This window comes from Dipodomys merriami, unplaced genomic scaffold (genome assembly GCF_024711535.1).
Source record: "Dipodomys merriami isolate MVZ:Mamm:240054 unplaced genomic scaffold, mDipMer1.0.p SCAF_24, whole genome shotgun sequence".
NCBI lineage: Eukaryota > Metazoa > Chordata > Mammalia > Rodentia > Heteromyidae > Dipodomys > Dipodomys merriami.
Genome location: NW_027203826.1, coordinates 22,306,886 through 22,323,806, shown reverse-complemented (window position 1 = coordinate 22,323,806; position 16,921 = coordinate 22,306,886). Strand labels below are relative to the sequence as shown.

General features: G+C 40.9%; 1 protein-coding gene across 3 annotated transcripts in view; it reads right to left on the bottom strand.

Annotated features, from left to right (window-relative positions):
* Window positions 1-16,921, bottom strand: part of Astn1 (astrotactin 1) — a 299,448-nt gene that overhangs the window by 85,756 nt on the left and 196,771 nt on the right. For all 3 annotated transcript variants that reach the window (XM_070034406.1, XM_070034407.1, XM_070034408.1), the window contains exons 9-11: window positions 10,588-10,662; window positions 3,968-4,105; window positions 3,010-3,160 (exon numbers count right to left, since the gene is read on the bottom strand). In XM_070034406.1, coding sequence (XP_069890507.1) covers window positions 3,010-3,160; window positions 3,968-4,105; window positions 10,588-10,662 — 364 coding nt within the window. The remainder of the gene's footprint in view (window positions 1-3,009; window positions 3,161-3,967; window positions 4,106-10,587; window positions 10,663-16,921) is intronic.

Below are 16,921 nucleotides of genomic sequence, written 5' to 3'. Positions count from 1 at the left end.
GCATAACCGAGAAATGTGTCCTGCCTTCCTAGAAAGAATGACGGTTGAGCAGCTGATGTGGACACAACATAAAGTCCATGTCGGGTTTGAATTAAATCACCAAAATACTCCAGGGCCAGCATGCTCTGAGCACTCTCTCTCTCTCTCTCTCTCTCTCTCTCTCTCTCTCTCTCTCTCTCTCTCTCTCTCTCTCTCTCTCTCTCTCTCTCTCTCTCTCTCTCTCTCTCTCCTCCATAGAATATGCCTTTCTTGGGAAGCCTTTGGTACCTAAGGGACTGAATGAAGTTGCCCTAGGTCGAGCTGAAAATGGAAGAAAATTCAGGTTCATGTGGAAAGGAGAAAAGCGGGCAGTTCTTTAATTGTGATGACACACCTTGTCTTTAGAAGACAAGGAATCACTCTGCTCACATACTAGAGCTTTGGGACTATATGGGTGGCCAATTGGATCAGGTCAGACTCAAAGTCAAATCTGTAATCTCAGTAGGGTCACAGCATCATAAAGTAATACATCAGCTCTCACTGTATTCCCACCCCTGGCCTGCCAAAGCAATCATATGCTTCATGACCAATGAGAGACATTTCATTGAATTAGTCTGCCAACCAGCCTGGCCCCCTCCTTCCTAGGAGCCACGTGGACTAGTGACTTCAAAGTATTATGCAAATACCAAGTGCTGGTATAATTGGTTGACTTTCTGCAGTGGCTCCAATTCTAAAATGCAGCAGCCTTATAGCAAATACATATTCATCAGAACTATTCCTGCTAGCTCTGTCTCACAGATCACAATGTTAAAAGTATAGAAATCCATCAGCACAGTTATATGCCAAGTTAAAGGGGCCAGCATCACCAGAATTTTTTTTAAAGGCATCGGATAGGCAAATCCTCAGGGATTCAGTAAGGGGCAGAAAAAAAAAAAAAAACATCAAGAGAGGGAGAATCTGTTCATGTGTGCATGAATACATATGTGTGTGTGTATGTGTGTATGTACATGGTCAGCTACATGTAGGGGTGGATTATACGGGGGGTGTGGTGTGGAGGGGCACATATGTGTACACGCAGCGTTTCCAAACTTAGAATGACCCTAGAGACTAGTAAAGAATGATAGTAAAGAAAGAAAGAAAATGTGCTTCATCTGAGAACCCCAACAGACAGTGAAATCTTCTCCTGAGGGGCTCAGTTGGGTGGAGCAGCCACAGATGAAGATCATTGTGAGAAGACTTCTTGCCTCTTGGTGCCTTGAGAAGACATGAGCTAATGGGCACTTTTGCTTGCATTTTCTCTATTCTCTATTCTTTTTTGCCCTCGTTATGATATATGCTAATTTCCCCTCGTATCTTCCCCTCAGTTCCTCCCCCATCCCCCTCCCCCCTCTCTCTTTCTCATTCTGTCATCATCTTCCTTCTCAGATGAATATGAATCAGGATCCTATTGGCTTCAGCCTACTCGGTAGCTGTGGAGTCCTTAAGGCAGAAAGAATCTAGCTAGACCCCCAAGTACATGTCTATCTTTGATGCACAACAGCTCCCTGAACAGAACAGGTGTTCAGATGGGAAAGGAGGAGAAAAGAGGGCCTTGGCTCCGCTTTCTCACAGCTTGCCCAGCTCTGGTCCTCTCCCACAGCACAGCAGTCAGACTGGGAAGTGTGATGGAGTACCCTCTCCTCCCCAGGGCTAAAAGCTTCTGGTCCTTTCCTCCGACACTGCAGTACCACATGTCTCAATGAATGATTCTTCTCTCTCCTCTGTTCTTACTTTGTATGGCTTCCGTGCCATCCTTCTGTGTTCTGATGTTCCCTCTTCTCTCCTGTTCTAAACTAAGTAGAGCTAGGGGAAACAAACAAACAAACAAGCATTCTACTTGCTGGGCATGAGAGTGGCCGACACAAAGGATCAGCATCCTCCATGACATAGGAGGTCGCTTCTACCACTCTAACCCAATAGTCTCACTAATACATAGCGTCATAGATTTTACTCATTTGTTTTTGTGGCAGTAGCTCAGGCCTGGATGTTGGCCCAGAGCTTTTTTGCTCAAGGTTGACACTCTACCACTTGAGCCACAACTATGATTCTGGCTTTTTAGTGGTTAGTTGGAGATAAGAGCCCTACAGATTTCCCTGCCTGGACTCGCTTGAGATGGCTAGAATTACAGGTATGAGACACTTGGTACCCTACGAATAGCATACTTTAAAGCCAGCCATAGGTGGGCAACATGTGGCTCATGCCTCTAATCCTATCTATTCAGGAGCCTGAAATTCGAAGATCATGGTTCAAAGTTAGCCTGAGCAGGAAACTGCATGAGACTATAATCTCCAATTAACCATTTAACAAGCTGTAAGTGGAGCTATGACTCAAGTGGCAGAGCACTAGCCCTGAGGGACAACACTTAAGCCCTGAGTTCAAGCCCCAAGGTTAGCATGTGTGTGCACGTGTGCACACATGCACATGCACACACACACACACACACACACACACACACACACACACAAATAAAATTTTTAAAAGAACAAAAACAAACAAAAAACAGCCACAAGCCACAGAGCTGAAAACAACACAGAAACACCCATTTGCAGAAGTAGACATTTATTGTTATGGTTTCAAGATGATCACAGTTTTTAAAATATCTCTCCTATCATTCCTAGCATGAATTACATCTAACTGTAGATCCGTGACTCTGAAAGTTTTCTATTATATCTAGAGTCAATTTATACTATCTGGACGTTAGTTAGTTCTCAGAGAGTTCTGACCAACTAGCTTAGACTGGAAAAAAAATCATTTCCTATAATTCACAGAAGTTTCTGAACACATGGTAGGTCATCTGTAAGAAGTTGGTGTCAGTACTGCCTGGTGATTCGCTCCATATCTCTATCAAGAGAAAATGCCTCACTTGAGTAAATAGTAGTCACAAATGGCAACCACAGCATGTTTTCACCCATATTTCTGCATTTTATCCCACCTTGAGGAACTTCCTCTCTCCATCCTCCAAACACTCCTACCATGATAGGACAAACATACCACACAACCTGTGGAGTCCAGCTTGCGATCTGAGATGCAGCGGAAATTCTTACTGCAGCCACCATTATCTCTGCTGCAGTCACGCACGGGCCCAAAGGAATCTAAGAGAACCTCCAGGCTATCAAAGGAAGAAGATGTCATCAGCTCCTCTCTGCAGGAACAAGAGCGAAGCAGGAGAACTCATGAGGATCCAGAAGCAGCAAGTGGTATTACACTCCACATTCATATCTGGTCAACTACATGGAGTTTTATTCTGTCTTTTAAAAATTGAAGAGCAAGCTGGGCCCCAGTGGTTCATGCCTATAATCCTAGTTACTCAGGAGGCTGAGATATGAGGATTGTGGTTCAAAACCAGCATGGGCAAGAGAGTCTGTGGGACTCTTATGTCTGTCCAATTAGCTACCAAAAAGGCCAGAAGTGGAGCTATACCCAATTGGTAGACAAAAGAGAAAAAAAATCAAGGACAGTGCCCAGACCTTGAGTTCAAGCCTCAATACCATCATTGTACACACACACACACACACACACACACACATGCATGTGGGTACACATATGCAGAAATGTTGAAGATTAGCCACCCTTTGAATTTGAACTAACAAATGATGGATATTCACTACATCTGGGAAATGAGCCAAGCCTGTTAGACCTGGACAAAGAAGGAGGCTTACACTTAGGGCAAGAAAAAGAACATTTTATTGTCTATCAGTCCTAGGGTACATGGAAAGTGCTTATGGACCGTAATTTTTGGTTTTCTTCCAGTGAATGAGCCTTGAAGCATGCAATACTGACTCAGATAAGAACAGATCTGGGTCCTTTGTATGGGGAACTTGCAGGCCTGCTGCCAACTTCTCTTTCCAGAATGCTGTGGTGACTTTTCCAGCACCCAGGAACTTCAGGTCATTTCTCATTTTGCCTCCCAAACAACGTGTGTCACTCAAGATCCTAAAAGTAGACTCACCTGACCTCCACAGCATCCTCCATCACGGTCATGTCCGTCTTACACTTTGCTGATGGGTTGATGGCCAGTTCGGCGGGTGGAATCACGAAGCTCTTGCTGAGGGGCAGCCACATGCCTTCCCCCAGGGTGTAGGTGAATCTGCAATCACACAAACACCAGGTAGTTAAGGTTGGCCACCATCATGCCAGTGATGGTCTGGCACTCTGTCGTCAGAGCTGCCTTCCCGTTAGCCCTCAAGGTCCTCTTCAGGAGGGTTCGATGTTTACCCTTCGTGGATGGCGTGACTGAGTGAGAGGGATACAGGAAGACTTGGTCCTGCTTATGGGGCCAGATAGCTGCCAAACTGCTTCTGGTATCCATTCACCAGGTATTAGATGTATTTTATAACACCTCGCAAGAAGTGAGTCTTAGCTTTCTTCAGATTTCAAGCAGGATTTCCTCCTTCTTACGTCAGACATAATTGAAGGCAGGTTGATTGAGAAGCTGCCCTTCCATTCCTACCCCTAGGCTGTATACCTCTAAAGACAGCAATGGTTACCTTGAGCCTGGAGAAGCCCTAGCAAGAAAATGTCAGGGGAAAAGCTCCCCATTTCTGGCTTCTGTGAGTCAGGAACATCCGTGACTAAAGCCCAGGATCCTCCAGTGAAGAGAAGAGAGGGATGAACAAATGAACAAAACAGGCTGAGATTTATTCTCTGTACTCCTCCCACATCCTGAACCAACAGTGCTAACCCTTGGGACACAGAGAATTTTTATTATTGTTAATATTCTTATAATAAGAGCTAAAAGGAATAAAAGAATCAATCAGCATTTCCAGGGAGAGCCTAAAGACTCCGTGAGAGATTATTTGTTTATTCATTCATTCATTTCATTTCAAAGACATTCAAATGCTCTGTGTTCACAGTCAAAAATAGTCTATGGGATAAAAGCCAGTGTGGGTGGGATATCACGAGCTTCGGCTTCGGTAGTCTGGCATTACCTCCCAACTCAATGTGGAGGGAGGAACAATGGAAAGATGCTGACAATTAAGCAGAGCCCTGCACATTAGTGTGCTGGTCACATTATACCATTTCAGAACCCTGCTCCCCTCTCTCCATTAACCTACATCCTCTCCTTTCCTCCCAGGTTTGTTTGAGATGCTAGGAAACCAGATTTGGTGATTTAAAAATCTTTCGTGCAGCTTCTCCTGGATGCTGGCCACATAGGACTGACGGGGACTCACAAGCTATGTGACTTCTTCCCATGCTCTGAAAGTCAACCCTTGATGCCAAGACAGCTAAAAAGCAAGGCAGGGGTTGGATTCACCGACGGATGTTCCCAGGGGAGATGCGAGCATGTGCGTTAAATGGGCTATGGCCAGGCTTTGCAGGATTTCTCTATCTATGCCCTAACTCTCGTTCCCTTGCTTCTCCAGCATGCTAAGACCTCCAAGATGCTGCTCGGACTGAAGAAGGCTTTCACAACTGCCTACTTTCGGGGGCAGAAGGCAGTGGAAGGGAATCTGTGTGGGCAAGAGAAGGCACCGCACCAGATGAGGAAAGTTCATGACATAGCAGACAAAAGAAGACCTCTCTTTCATTCTTCTGTGAATTAACTAGTTAAATTGAAGACACAATAGCCTGTTTATTCACGTGTGCATACACAGACAGAGGCACAGACACATGCACACACATTACATCTGGCTGTATGAAGGAGATGATTCAGGGAGAGTAATTATCCTCACAACACCAGGCACTTGGAACTTAAAGGTTAATGTGAGTTGAAGGACAAACCTTCCAAGAGTTTGTATGATTTCTCTCTGCATTGTATGCTGCATAGTCTCCCCCCTCCCCCGCCCCCTCTCTCTCTCTCAGTATTTTGCTTGCTCACTTGCTCTCATAGTCTGGGTTTTGAACTCAGGTTTGTTTGTTTCTTTTGATACAAAGTCGGGCTTACCTTTGTCAAGGCTGGGCATCTGATCATTCTGCCTCTGCCTCCCCAAAAGCTGGGGCTACAGCTGTGAGCCATCACATCTGGCTCACAATGGACATTCTGGAGACAATACCATTTTACTACCCAGGCTCTGGCAGGAGCCAGGGAGAAGATCTGTAAGCTTGCACGGTGCCAGAGAGGGGGCCGTTCACTGGACAGAGAGACGAGCTCTTGTTTTCTATTTTGGTTTTGAAACTATCGTTTTACTTCGATTATGTATCAGATTTTAGGAAACTACTGGCAGTTCTGGTAAATTGATGATGGTTAATTATTGTTTTGGAAGAGTGAGTCATGCCTACCCATCTCCTAGTTTTCCCTCATCAGCTGCATGTAGTAATATTCCTAGGGGGCAAAGTAAACCTCAACTTAAACTGTGATATGGCATTGCATCTGTGTAGAACAAAGGGCAAAGCTCGCCTTCACCTTCTTCTCCTCTCAACCTGCTTCACTTTGTGTTCCCACCTCCTAAAGTGAGCCTAATAGTCCCACCACTTTGTCATGGCTTCCTGGATTTTATTCTGTCTTCTCCAACTCAACTGACCCATTGACTCTGCCAGTCCTTCTAGAAAGGTCCCAAGAGATTTGGCTTTCAAATCTCAAGCTAGGCCAGGCCCTGTTTCTGCCTATTTTACACAGAGTCCTTTGCTGGCATTCAGATTATCTATCTTTTTTCTGTGTCCATTATCATTAAGAGGCGCATTATCTCTGGAGTAGAAGAGGGCAGTTCTTTGTCATCTTTGTATTCCCCGGTGACTAATGAAATTTATATTCCAAGGACATCACTCAATAAATATTTATTGACAAATCAATAAGGAGATTCTACTTGTTGCTTTAGTTTAAAAACCAAAGTGATGGCAACAGTATCGCTCTATTATATATAGAGGCCCATGGGCTAACCTCTGAGGATGAATGGTCAAAATGGATCTGGGATTGGCATGGTGGCTATCCTAAATTCACAGTAGCTTCTGGGAATCTACAGGAAAAGCAATGTAATCTCCAGTCTGTGATGGGGTCAGTTGGAAACCTAGAATGTGAAGCCTGCTTTCACGGGGGCAGGTCCTCTCAGAGATAGCTCATGTGTCCTCCCAATCAGTCCTCTACTGTTGACACTTTGGTTCTATCTTACAAACTTACCTTCTCATATGTTAAGAAGGCTAATAACACTCCCTCCCCTGCAAGGCTTGGAGGAAAGATAAGGTCAATCTGGATGTCAGGTGTGGATCATAACAACTTTCAGCCCTTGCTGGCTCATGCCTATGAGATGCTAAAGCTGTCTTTCATCTGAAAAATCTACTGAACATCTCCAAAAACCAAATATAGAGTAAGCTGTCAGAGAAAGGCTGTGTCCTGAAATCTCATCTGTCCCTCGTTCATGCAGATTTGGCAGGAACAACTTACAAAAAAACAAAACAAAACACCCAAGAGAAGTTGGGTGAGCATCTTGAAAGTTCTCCCAAATTGTGCTTTCTCTCTGGTGACAGCTGCTGGTGTCCACTGTCATCAGTGACTGCATTATACATGGCATGGTCCTATTATGCCAGAGGGTTTGGAGATAAACACATGCCAGAGAGCACTGGAAAGATAAAAAAAAAACCTGTTCTCTCTCCATGGCTTAGCACAGACTGGGGGAAAATGATAAATCGTTTTTGACCAGGTATTTTTCTTCTTTCCCAGAGAAGACTAGTATTGTTCTCAGGGCTATGCACATATACCTGGTGAGGGAGGACTCTGAAAGATAAATTTGGTCTACATCAATCCCTGCCACTACAGAGTCTAGTGAAATGGAGTGATTCTTTCTATGTCTGAGAGGACATCTTTAGCACTAGAGCTTGCTGAGAAGACTCAGTTGGGCTGTACAAGATCCTCTTGGACTCTTTCAATCCAGCTGGCATTTCAAGGTTATAAAAGTGTGATTGAGCCTCCAGCCCTTAGTAACTACTGGAAATGAAAAACTACAGCTATATACTGAAGACCTCCTGGGTTCAAAATGATTTGTTACATATCAGATATCTAAATAGACTACTAGCCCTTCCTTCAGGAAGACCTCCATGTTATTTGGAAACAAAAGGAAAGTTAATAATAAATCTGAAATAAAATAATTGACTAATAAATATGAGAAACTTGGAGGAGGAAATGTCATTGTGAGTAATGCAGTGTATTAGAGGACGTGTATAGCAGTGTTTATCAATTTGCCTATAGATTGGCATCACCATAGTACTTTTATAAAGCATTAATTCTCTGGCACATCCCCTTGTACATTTGAATTAAGTGGTTTGTGCTGGGTCTGATCTTTGGTTCTTTCAATGAAGTGTGGATATTCTTACAGAGGACCAAAATAGAAAATAGAAAAATATTTCCTGGGTGTGACTAAACTCTTGAAGACAGTAGTTGTCTTGGTCATATCTAAAACAGTGATTTTGTCAAGAGATGATAGGTTTAGAGGCCTGGTCTAGACCAGGAAGATGAATGGGAGTTATATTAAATGAAAAAGATACATTCTTGGTGGAGTAAAGAGTCTGAGTAAAATGCACAGAATGGGAGATATCTCACTAATTTGTGGCACTGGATCAGTTAGAAGCCAGATTTGATTAAGAAGGAAGGGTTCCATAGGAGAAGAGTAGTTTATTTTCAAGCGGTCATATGTTGGCAGTCAATGGTAGAATGGTTTGAATGTTAGAAATTAGAACTTTATTGCATGGTTCAGAAAAGTATGCAGTGGCTTAGAATTAGTCAGGACAAAATTATGAAATAGTAGAATAGCCAATTATAGAAAGTGACTACGCCACAAGCTTTTCAAGAGTAGCCATTGGTAGGTAGTTGACTAAAGTTTCTAATGCCTAAAATATCACTTTCATATTGAGAGACTAGTCCTTTTTATGTTAGGAACCAAAATTATTAATCACTTATTGATTAGCCTATTGTCACTTGAGAGAGTTCACCTCTCTCACACAATACAATGTTCTTTATTCGTCTTTACATACTGCTTGGGCATGATATCCCATTGGCAGCCAATATGTTTAAAAGAAAATGGTATTTTCTAAGGATGAAACAGTGTTGTAAAGGTTCTGCTCTAATAGCAACTTCATTAAATCTTTCTTTTTTAGTCTTAGTTTCTTACTCTCAGGACCAGGAAACTTCTCCATGTTAATTAGCAAAACTCCACCTGATTCCCTTATTGCCTTGTTTTTATTACCCTTCAAAGGTCCTGGCAGACAAGCATAAGAAAGAGAAAGAAAAAGTCAGCCAAATGATAAATCATTGTTGGAAAGTTTAAAAGACCAAGTTACAGCCCAAAGAATGCAGCTGATATCTCTTCCAAAACGAAACCTCAAACGCAGCCTGAGGACAATGTCATTAATGTGGACCCAGTCTGCCCAGGGAGAGACACTCAGGAGAGCAAAGGGCAAGCAGCGGCCTTCTGAGGAAGTGCTTTTGTAAATCTGTATTCTAGCCAAGAGCATGCCTTAGGAGAAAACGGCTATGATTAAGCTGAGTCCATCCTAAGCCACTGGGAGGAGCAGGGCAAGTTACAGAGTAGTGGGTTCAAGGAGGCAAATTCAGGTGCAAAGTCAAGCTAGGCCTGACTGACAAGGAAAAGCCTGAGAAAGCAGTTTGGAAAGGGGTTAGTAAGTGAGCCCCAGAAAACTGGATGTGTATAGGCAAAGGAAGCAAGACTTCCATTTGTTCCACTCAGCTCATCAATTCTCCAACCGTGGCATGCAGTTGCTGAATTCATCCTTTAACATCGGCCGCTCATGCAAGACTGTTTCCTCTACTACAGGGCTTGCTCATGGAGTGAGATGTACTCAGGTCCATATTGCCAGGACAAGCACTATCTCTGTACTTAGTGGGTACTCAGCAAATGTATGCAACAGGGAAAAATAGACTGAGAAAATGAGAGGACAATGAGGTCTTAGATTTAAAATAAGCTTGCATCTCTGTGAAGGCCTGGAATAAATTAAATTTTATGAAGATTCATTTGTTCATGGTTGGCATCCAAATCCTCCCTTAGCTTGGGGATCTTTGTAATACATACTATTCCCATATGTGCAGGTCGAAATTTGGGAGAGACTAGAAGCAGCAAACTTGATCAAGAAGGTAATGGATTTTAAAAAAGCAATAAGTTAGGGTTTAGGAAAGAGGGAATGCAGGGACAGGAGAGATTAATTTTGATCAATTTAAGATACTATAAGGAAGGTGCAAATTAGATGCAAAAAACAAACAAGCAGAAACTGACATTAACTGATATTGTGCCAGTTTATTTTTTGGTGTGTGTGTGTGTGTGTGTTTTATTGTGCCAGAGACTTTCTCTGTATCACCTCACATACCCTCCAAAGTAATCTTGTCCAGGATGCAATGTACCCATATTTAACAAATGTGTAAACTAGAAGTTCTGAGAGTTTAAGTAGATTACTGAGGTTCACAGAGCTGGCAAGGAAGAAAACTAGGACTCAAACAGAATATGTGTGACTTCAAGTCCCCCAAGTTATCACTGGCCATGGTTTGGAAGAAGTGTCTTTGTTAGGGCAAAATGCCTGAAGTTATTCCTACTTTATAATTGAGTACTAAGAGAAAAAAAAGTTCAGCAAGGAGAAGTGTGATATCGGCTTTGCAGACATAGCTAAGCAATTCCCTGGAGAACCACTTACCTAAATATTTTATCAGAGGGCTGCTCTCCCAAAACCAGGTCAAAGCCACGCTGAAATATTGTGTAAGGCCAAGGTCTAAAAGAAGAAATATTATTCAATTAAAGTCCACTCAACAAACAATCTGTTCATGCTAGCTACCGTGACAGATTACAGACACCCACCAATGAAGAGGACATAGTTCCTGGTAAAAGGAAAGTCACTAATGTGAGCTCCCATGTGACTTTGAATCCTGGAATCTGACCAAGAACAAGATTCACATAAAAAAAATCACTAAACCTCTAGGCAGGTGGAATTTAATAGACATGAAAATCAGAACTACATATAGAGTAAAATTATATTCAGGTAGACTTCAAGTATCATAATGGATGATTCTTTAGAAGCGCATTTATAGAGACCTAGCCTCAACCCACTTAAAAATGAGCGACAGGATGATTTCTTGGGAAAGTCACAGTCTTTTCAATCAGACAGTTTTACATTCAAACCCTATTTTGACATTGAGCCAACTGTTTGACTTTGTCAAATTATTTGATTTGCTGAGCTTAATTTCTCATTTGTGAAAAATACATTTAATAGCAGCCGCCTCAAAACCCTTGTGAAGGTTAGGCAAACCTGTTGGATCAAAGGCCAGAGCTCAAACAGGATTGCCACTATGTTCCCTTGTTTATTCATAATGACTTGACAAGTCTGAGTCTTTGATAGTTCCAGATGTTTTCAAACAGTTTAATCTCCTTCATTCAAACAGAAGCAATTGAAATGGTGTATACAAACAATCGTTAACTTTAAACATTTCTAGGAAAATCTAGAAAGAAAACAGGAACTAGAAAGTAGTAAAACTTGGTCCTTTTAAATAATATGTACATTTTAAGAACTCAGCTGTGTTGTCCAAAATGAGCACTTAATTCATGTAAACAGGATTGGTAAAATTGATAACTTGTACTAAGTGAATATATTATCCCTTGCACTCATGGAACTTAGGCTTATCACTAATTATTAAGAACTTTATTGTGTTGCAACAATGAGAAGTACAAGTTGTCATGTCGAAAACGAACTTTACAACTTTGGTGGGGGGGATTGGGTGGGGGGATGGGGGGAGGCTGGGAAGGGATGGGAAGGGTAAACAAAGGAGGAGGCTGCAATGCTTGATAAGAAATGTACTCACTATCTTGCCCATGTAATTGTAACCCTTCTGTACAGTATTTTCACAATAAAAAATAAAAAAGAACTTTATTGTGGATATTGCTTTGTTTTATAAAGGCTACAAAAATCATGAGAATAAATAAATTTTTAGTAAGGGATAAATCTAATATTCAATATTCTAGTAATTCTAGTATTCAGGAGTTGTCAGTACAAGAGATATCACCCAACAGAGGACAGTTGAGGGAACATATGAAGTTGTTCTTGAATAACATGACTGGTGTATACAACTGTCATTTAGAAGGTGATGCTAGGGCAGATAGAATAGTGGGGTGCTCAAGACAGTTTTCTATATCAACAACAAAAATACATTTCCTATACTTTGCAGGCATTTGATTGTCATCATAGTTGTTCACTTAAGTGTTAAAAATCTGTTTATAATGATCTAAGTCTAAATGTGATTTCATTCATTCATAGAAATACAAGTTAGTTGTATAGTTTTAATTCAAGGCAAGTTTCACATATATAACCATTATGTAAGTTAAGATTACGCTTGGTACGAGCCCTTTGATTCACTAAAACAGCACACACACACACATACACACACACACACAACACAACACACATAAGTCTACATTGCTCTCACATGTGTCAGGTATTTTATTATATATTATATTATAGAAAATCTATATTAAGTGCAAATTTCTTCCAATTGTATTACTTTTCTACGGTAATAGAGAGTTTGCATTTTAAAATAATCATATCATTATAAATTACCTTCTTATTTCTCATTTAATCCTATAAAGGCACTGCATTTATTTGTTGAAATATTGTATACATGGATTTTATTGATTAGGAATTTCATTTCATACTAACTAAAAGAGATTTACAAATAAGATTAAAGTTAAGCACTATTAATTTAACCAAACCAAATTATGAATTAACTCTTTCGTTGGGGTTAATTAGAGTCCATGGTTGCAAGGAGTGGCTATGGGACTACACAGGAATAGAGTTCAATTGCGTAACACTGAGACTTCCAAAGTATCCAACATTTTCACTACGAAACCCCTATTCCCAACTGTTGTTCATGTTTGCTCTGTTACGGATGAAGCCACAGAGTAGGGCTTCAATCTGATTTTTTCTGTTGAACAGTGGCTGGAAGGTCACTGAAAATTTAAGTATTCATTCAAAAGAAAAACCTAGAATTCATAAGAAAAAAATGATCTCTATTAACCTAGACACCTTGAGAGGTCAATGAAAAGATAGGAAAGACATTAAGTTCCTCCCTTCATTTTGGGAAGAACCAAACTTATTTACTATAAGTCTAATAATTTTAAGAAGCACACATTTTATCTTCTAGCATACAAAACTGGTACAATATGTAATTAGATTGAATTCTTGGCATGTTTCCTAGGTTATTAGAAAATGCATTTTGTGGAGACAAATCTTCGGACTGGCATTGATTACCATGTGAACAATTAATGGCATAGAGTTACACAAATAAATGTATCTTCAAGTCACAATTAGTGAATCAATGAACTTGGAAAGATATATTAAGCATACATCCACGCGTTGCTTAGAAGAGATCAAAGAGGCCACTTATTTTTGACATACTGGAAAACAGAGTTAATTATATTTGAGATATGCAGTGTAGACCCACCCTGTTCACATGTAGAAGCTGAAGAACACTATGGCTGAGAGATGAGTTCTGGAGTGAGCTGCCTATTTCGGCTACCAGTTCAGCTAGCAATCCCTGTGTGACCCTGGACAAGTTCTTTAATCACTCTATATCCCGACATCCTTATCTTGTTCTCCAAAATGAGGCTGTGGCAATAATCATATGTACTAGGTAAGGGTGTTATAAGGAAGAACTAGTGAATATAATTTAAATGCTCAGAACAGTGCCTGGCATTATTGAGTGCCATAGAAGCAGTTATTAAACATGTTAAATTTACTAATTACCTGGATTAAATGTAAATCCTATAATAAGGAGCGATTTGTCCATTTCCATAAAAAAAGATGTGTTTTGCCCTAAGGTACAACTGCAATTCCAACACAGGATTTACTCAGATCTCAGATTTGCTGGATAGAAGACAATGGTAAGTAAGAAAAGGCTACCTTCTTCTCCCCAGTGATCATTTTACAGCATTGACACTAAACACAAAAGGAAGAGGAAGAGTCTGTCAGAAAATGGCAAGAGATACCAAAGAGTTGTAAACTGTACCAGCAAAGAAACTAAATAAATAAAAATTAATTTTCTTCCTACTAGATTCATGGATAATCTGCCAGAGAGATGGAAATTCTAATTTGTTTTATTTACCAAATATTTGTAGATACCTATTGTGTGTTACTTGAGCTATTAGGAAGCAGGAATTGGAATAAAGAGATTCTTATTCTGCAGAAACACGTAAGAGCTCAGACAAACAGCAGATCATGGTAACAAGGAAGAGGAATGAGCCCACAGGAGATAAAGCTAAGTGGAATTGGCTTATAGTAAGTCAGCTATCCTGGGTTCAGTGAAGAGGATTGTGTGTACATGAAGTGATAGTGCATGGAAGTTTGGCTCATGCAGTCATACAGGAAAAGACAGGAGCAAAGTGATAAATAGTAGCTCTAAAAGCACCAAAACTGTTTACATGGGTAGTTAAGGGTAACTCAAAGAGGAAAGTCACCATAACTAGGCCTATCATTGAATCCTTAGATGGAAGTTACTCCCCAGAACCTGGAAAGTGTGTCTAAAGGTTATTATGATCCTTCCTCTCTTCTCTTTGCTCCGTTATTTACACCATGGGCTCGATTCTCTCAAAGTGGTTAACCCCATGGTAGACAACCTCTAGCAACTACAGCTCATGTCTTCACTGTCCTCTGGGGAAATTTGGGCCTGTGAGGAAATATCATGGGCCTGATAAATGTCTGGGACTGCCTGATAATGTCCCCACTTCAATGAACATCCTAAGTCAATCTCAGTCAGGGAAACAGATAGCAGCCTCCATTTGGATTTCAAGGCAACAATAGCTGAGGCAAAGAGTGAATGAAGTCAACTGAAACAAAGACTTGAGACTCAGCTTTAATCTGCATGTGATGACAAGAACCCGAGACACCAGGAGTATGCAGCACTACTGAATATGCTGGCCTTGGGGAAAAAAGCTAGGCCGTTAAGAGACCACAATCAGTGTCAGGCCAGATTTTGAACAAGAAGTTAAAGTTGCCATTGGAAAGAATGTTCAATCTCTTGTCTCTTTTAGGATAGGTGGCTTCTAATATTCTCTGTCTATCACTGGGTAACACAGGCACATCTGAGTTCAGGTAAATCTGTAGATTCAAAAGTCATGATAGCACTTAAAATTTTTTGTTTTCAAGATTTCTATTCTGTTCAACATCCCTGGCCATAAAAGAAATGCAAATCAAAACAACATTGAGATTCTACTTCACCCCAGTTAGAATGACTATAATCAAGAAATCTACTAACAACAAATGCTGGAGGAGATGTGGCCAAAAGGGAATGCTACAACAGTGCTGGTGCGGATGGAAACTTGTTGAACCACTCTGAAAAGCAGTATGGAGATTCCTCAAAAGACTAAATACAGAGCTCCCCTATGACCCAGCAATCCCTCTTCTGGTATTTACCCAAATCACCACAAACAAGGCCATACTCAAGCTACCAGCACAACCATGTTCATCGCATTATTTGCCATAAAGCTAAGATATGGAACCAATCCAGATGCCCCTCAGTAGATGAATGGATCAAGAAAATGTGATATATATATATATATATATATATATATATATATATATATATATATAGAGAGAGAGAGAGAGAGAGAGAGAGAGAGAGAGAGAGAGAGATACATATGCAATGGAATTCTATGCTTCCATCAGAAAGATGATACTACCCCATTTGTAAGGAAATGGAAAGACTTGGGAAAAAATTATATTAAGTGAAGTAAGCCAGACACAAAGAAACAGATCCCATGGTTTCCCTCATTTGTAATAATTAGTGTATGTCTAGGAGAATCCTAGCAGATGAGCAGAATAGCTCAATAGCTATGTACATATGACCACATAAAATGATGCTAAGCGAAATGAAATCCAAGACATGGACACAAGAGGTTTTCTTTCTTGTTTTGTGTGTTTTATTTTTCTCTTTTTTCCCTGTTTTATCACCTGTTATCATTGTATTTGATTTTGGTACCTTGGGTATTGTATACATGTTTATCTGAAATAGATAAGGGAAGAGGAACAACAAAATGGTGAGACAAAGGACAAAGGGCAAACCAATGCAACAGCGATATTCACAAGACAATATGTTGGAAATGAACTGCACAACTTGGGGGGGAGTGGGAGGAGGGGAAAGTGGGAGGAAAATGAGGGAGGGGGTAACAAGTTCAACAAGGAATATACTCACTCCCTTACATATGTATCTGTACCCCACTGTACATCAGCTTGGCAATAAACAAAATCTCTATTCTGAAAACTAAAGACCCTTAAGACTGTCCTCCCTCGTACGCAGCGGTGGATGTCTTTCATTCGCATGTATCACAGGACAGCACAGGAACCATCACAGAACCATGGCCTCAAGTAGGAGAGGAATCCACGCCATAGAGGAGCCCACCGTAACGGCAACCTTGCAGCCAGCAGGACATAGGTGCCAACTGTGTGTGTGATCTTTCATTTGCCCTTTTTTCTCCTCATGTCTCAGGCAATACTTACAGTCTGTTCAGTCTGTAAGCACTGATCATTTCTAATATTTCAGTTACTTTCCCCAGATCCCTGTCACATCTCTAAGACATATCAGCAGTTGCAGGCATTTTCTCTTAGACTTTAGAATGCTCTGCGCCATGAGAGAGCTGTGGTTTTGATGTTTGGTTTTTGTCCTAGTTGCACAGGCATTTCTTCTAATAGATAACCTGGCTCCAACTAAGGGAGTGAGAACATGTCATGGCCAGTCTGCCAGACTAAGAACAGGCGTGCTCTTCATCCTGGCTCTCTTCATATAAGGAAGAAACCACTTCTGCTTTATGTAAGAGTCCTTTAGCCTAACTTGGCCCTACACACATAATTCCAAAATTCTGGGGCAGCATTGCAAGTGATGGAGTTGCTTGTGAAGGGCTATCATGGATAATGGGACAGACAGACAGGTACAAAAAAGGTAGAGAAATACAATATGAGAGAGAATGTGCATGTGAATATCTATGTTTAT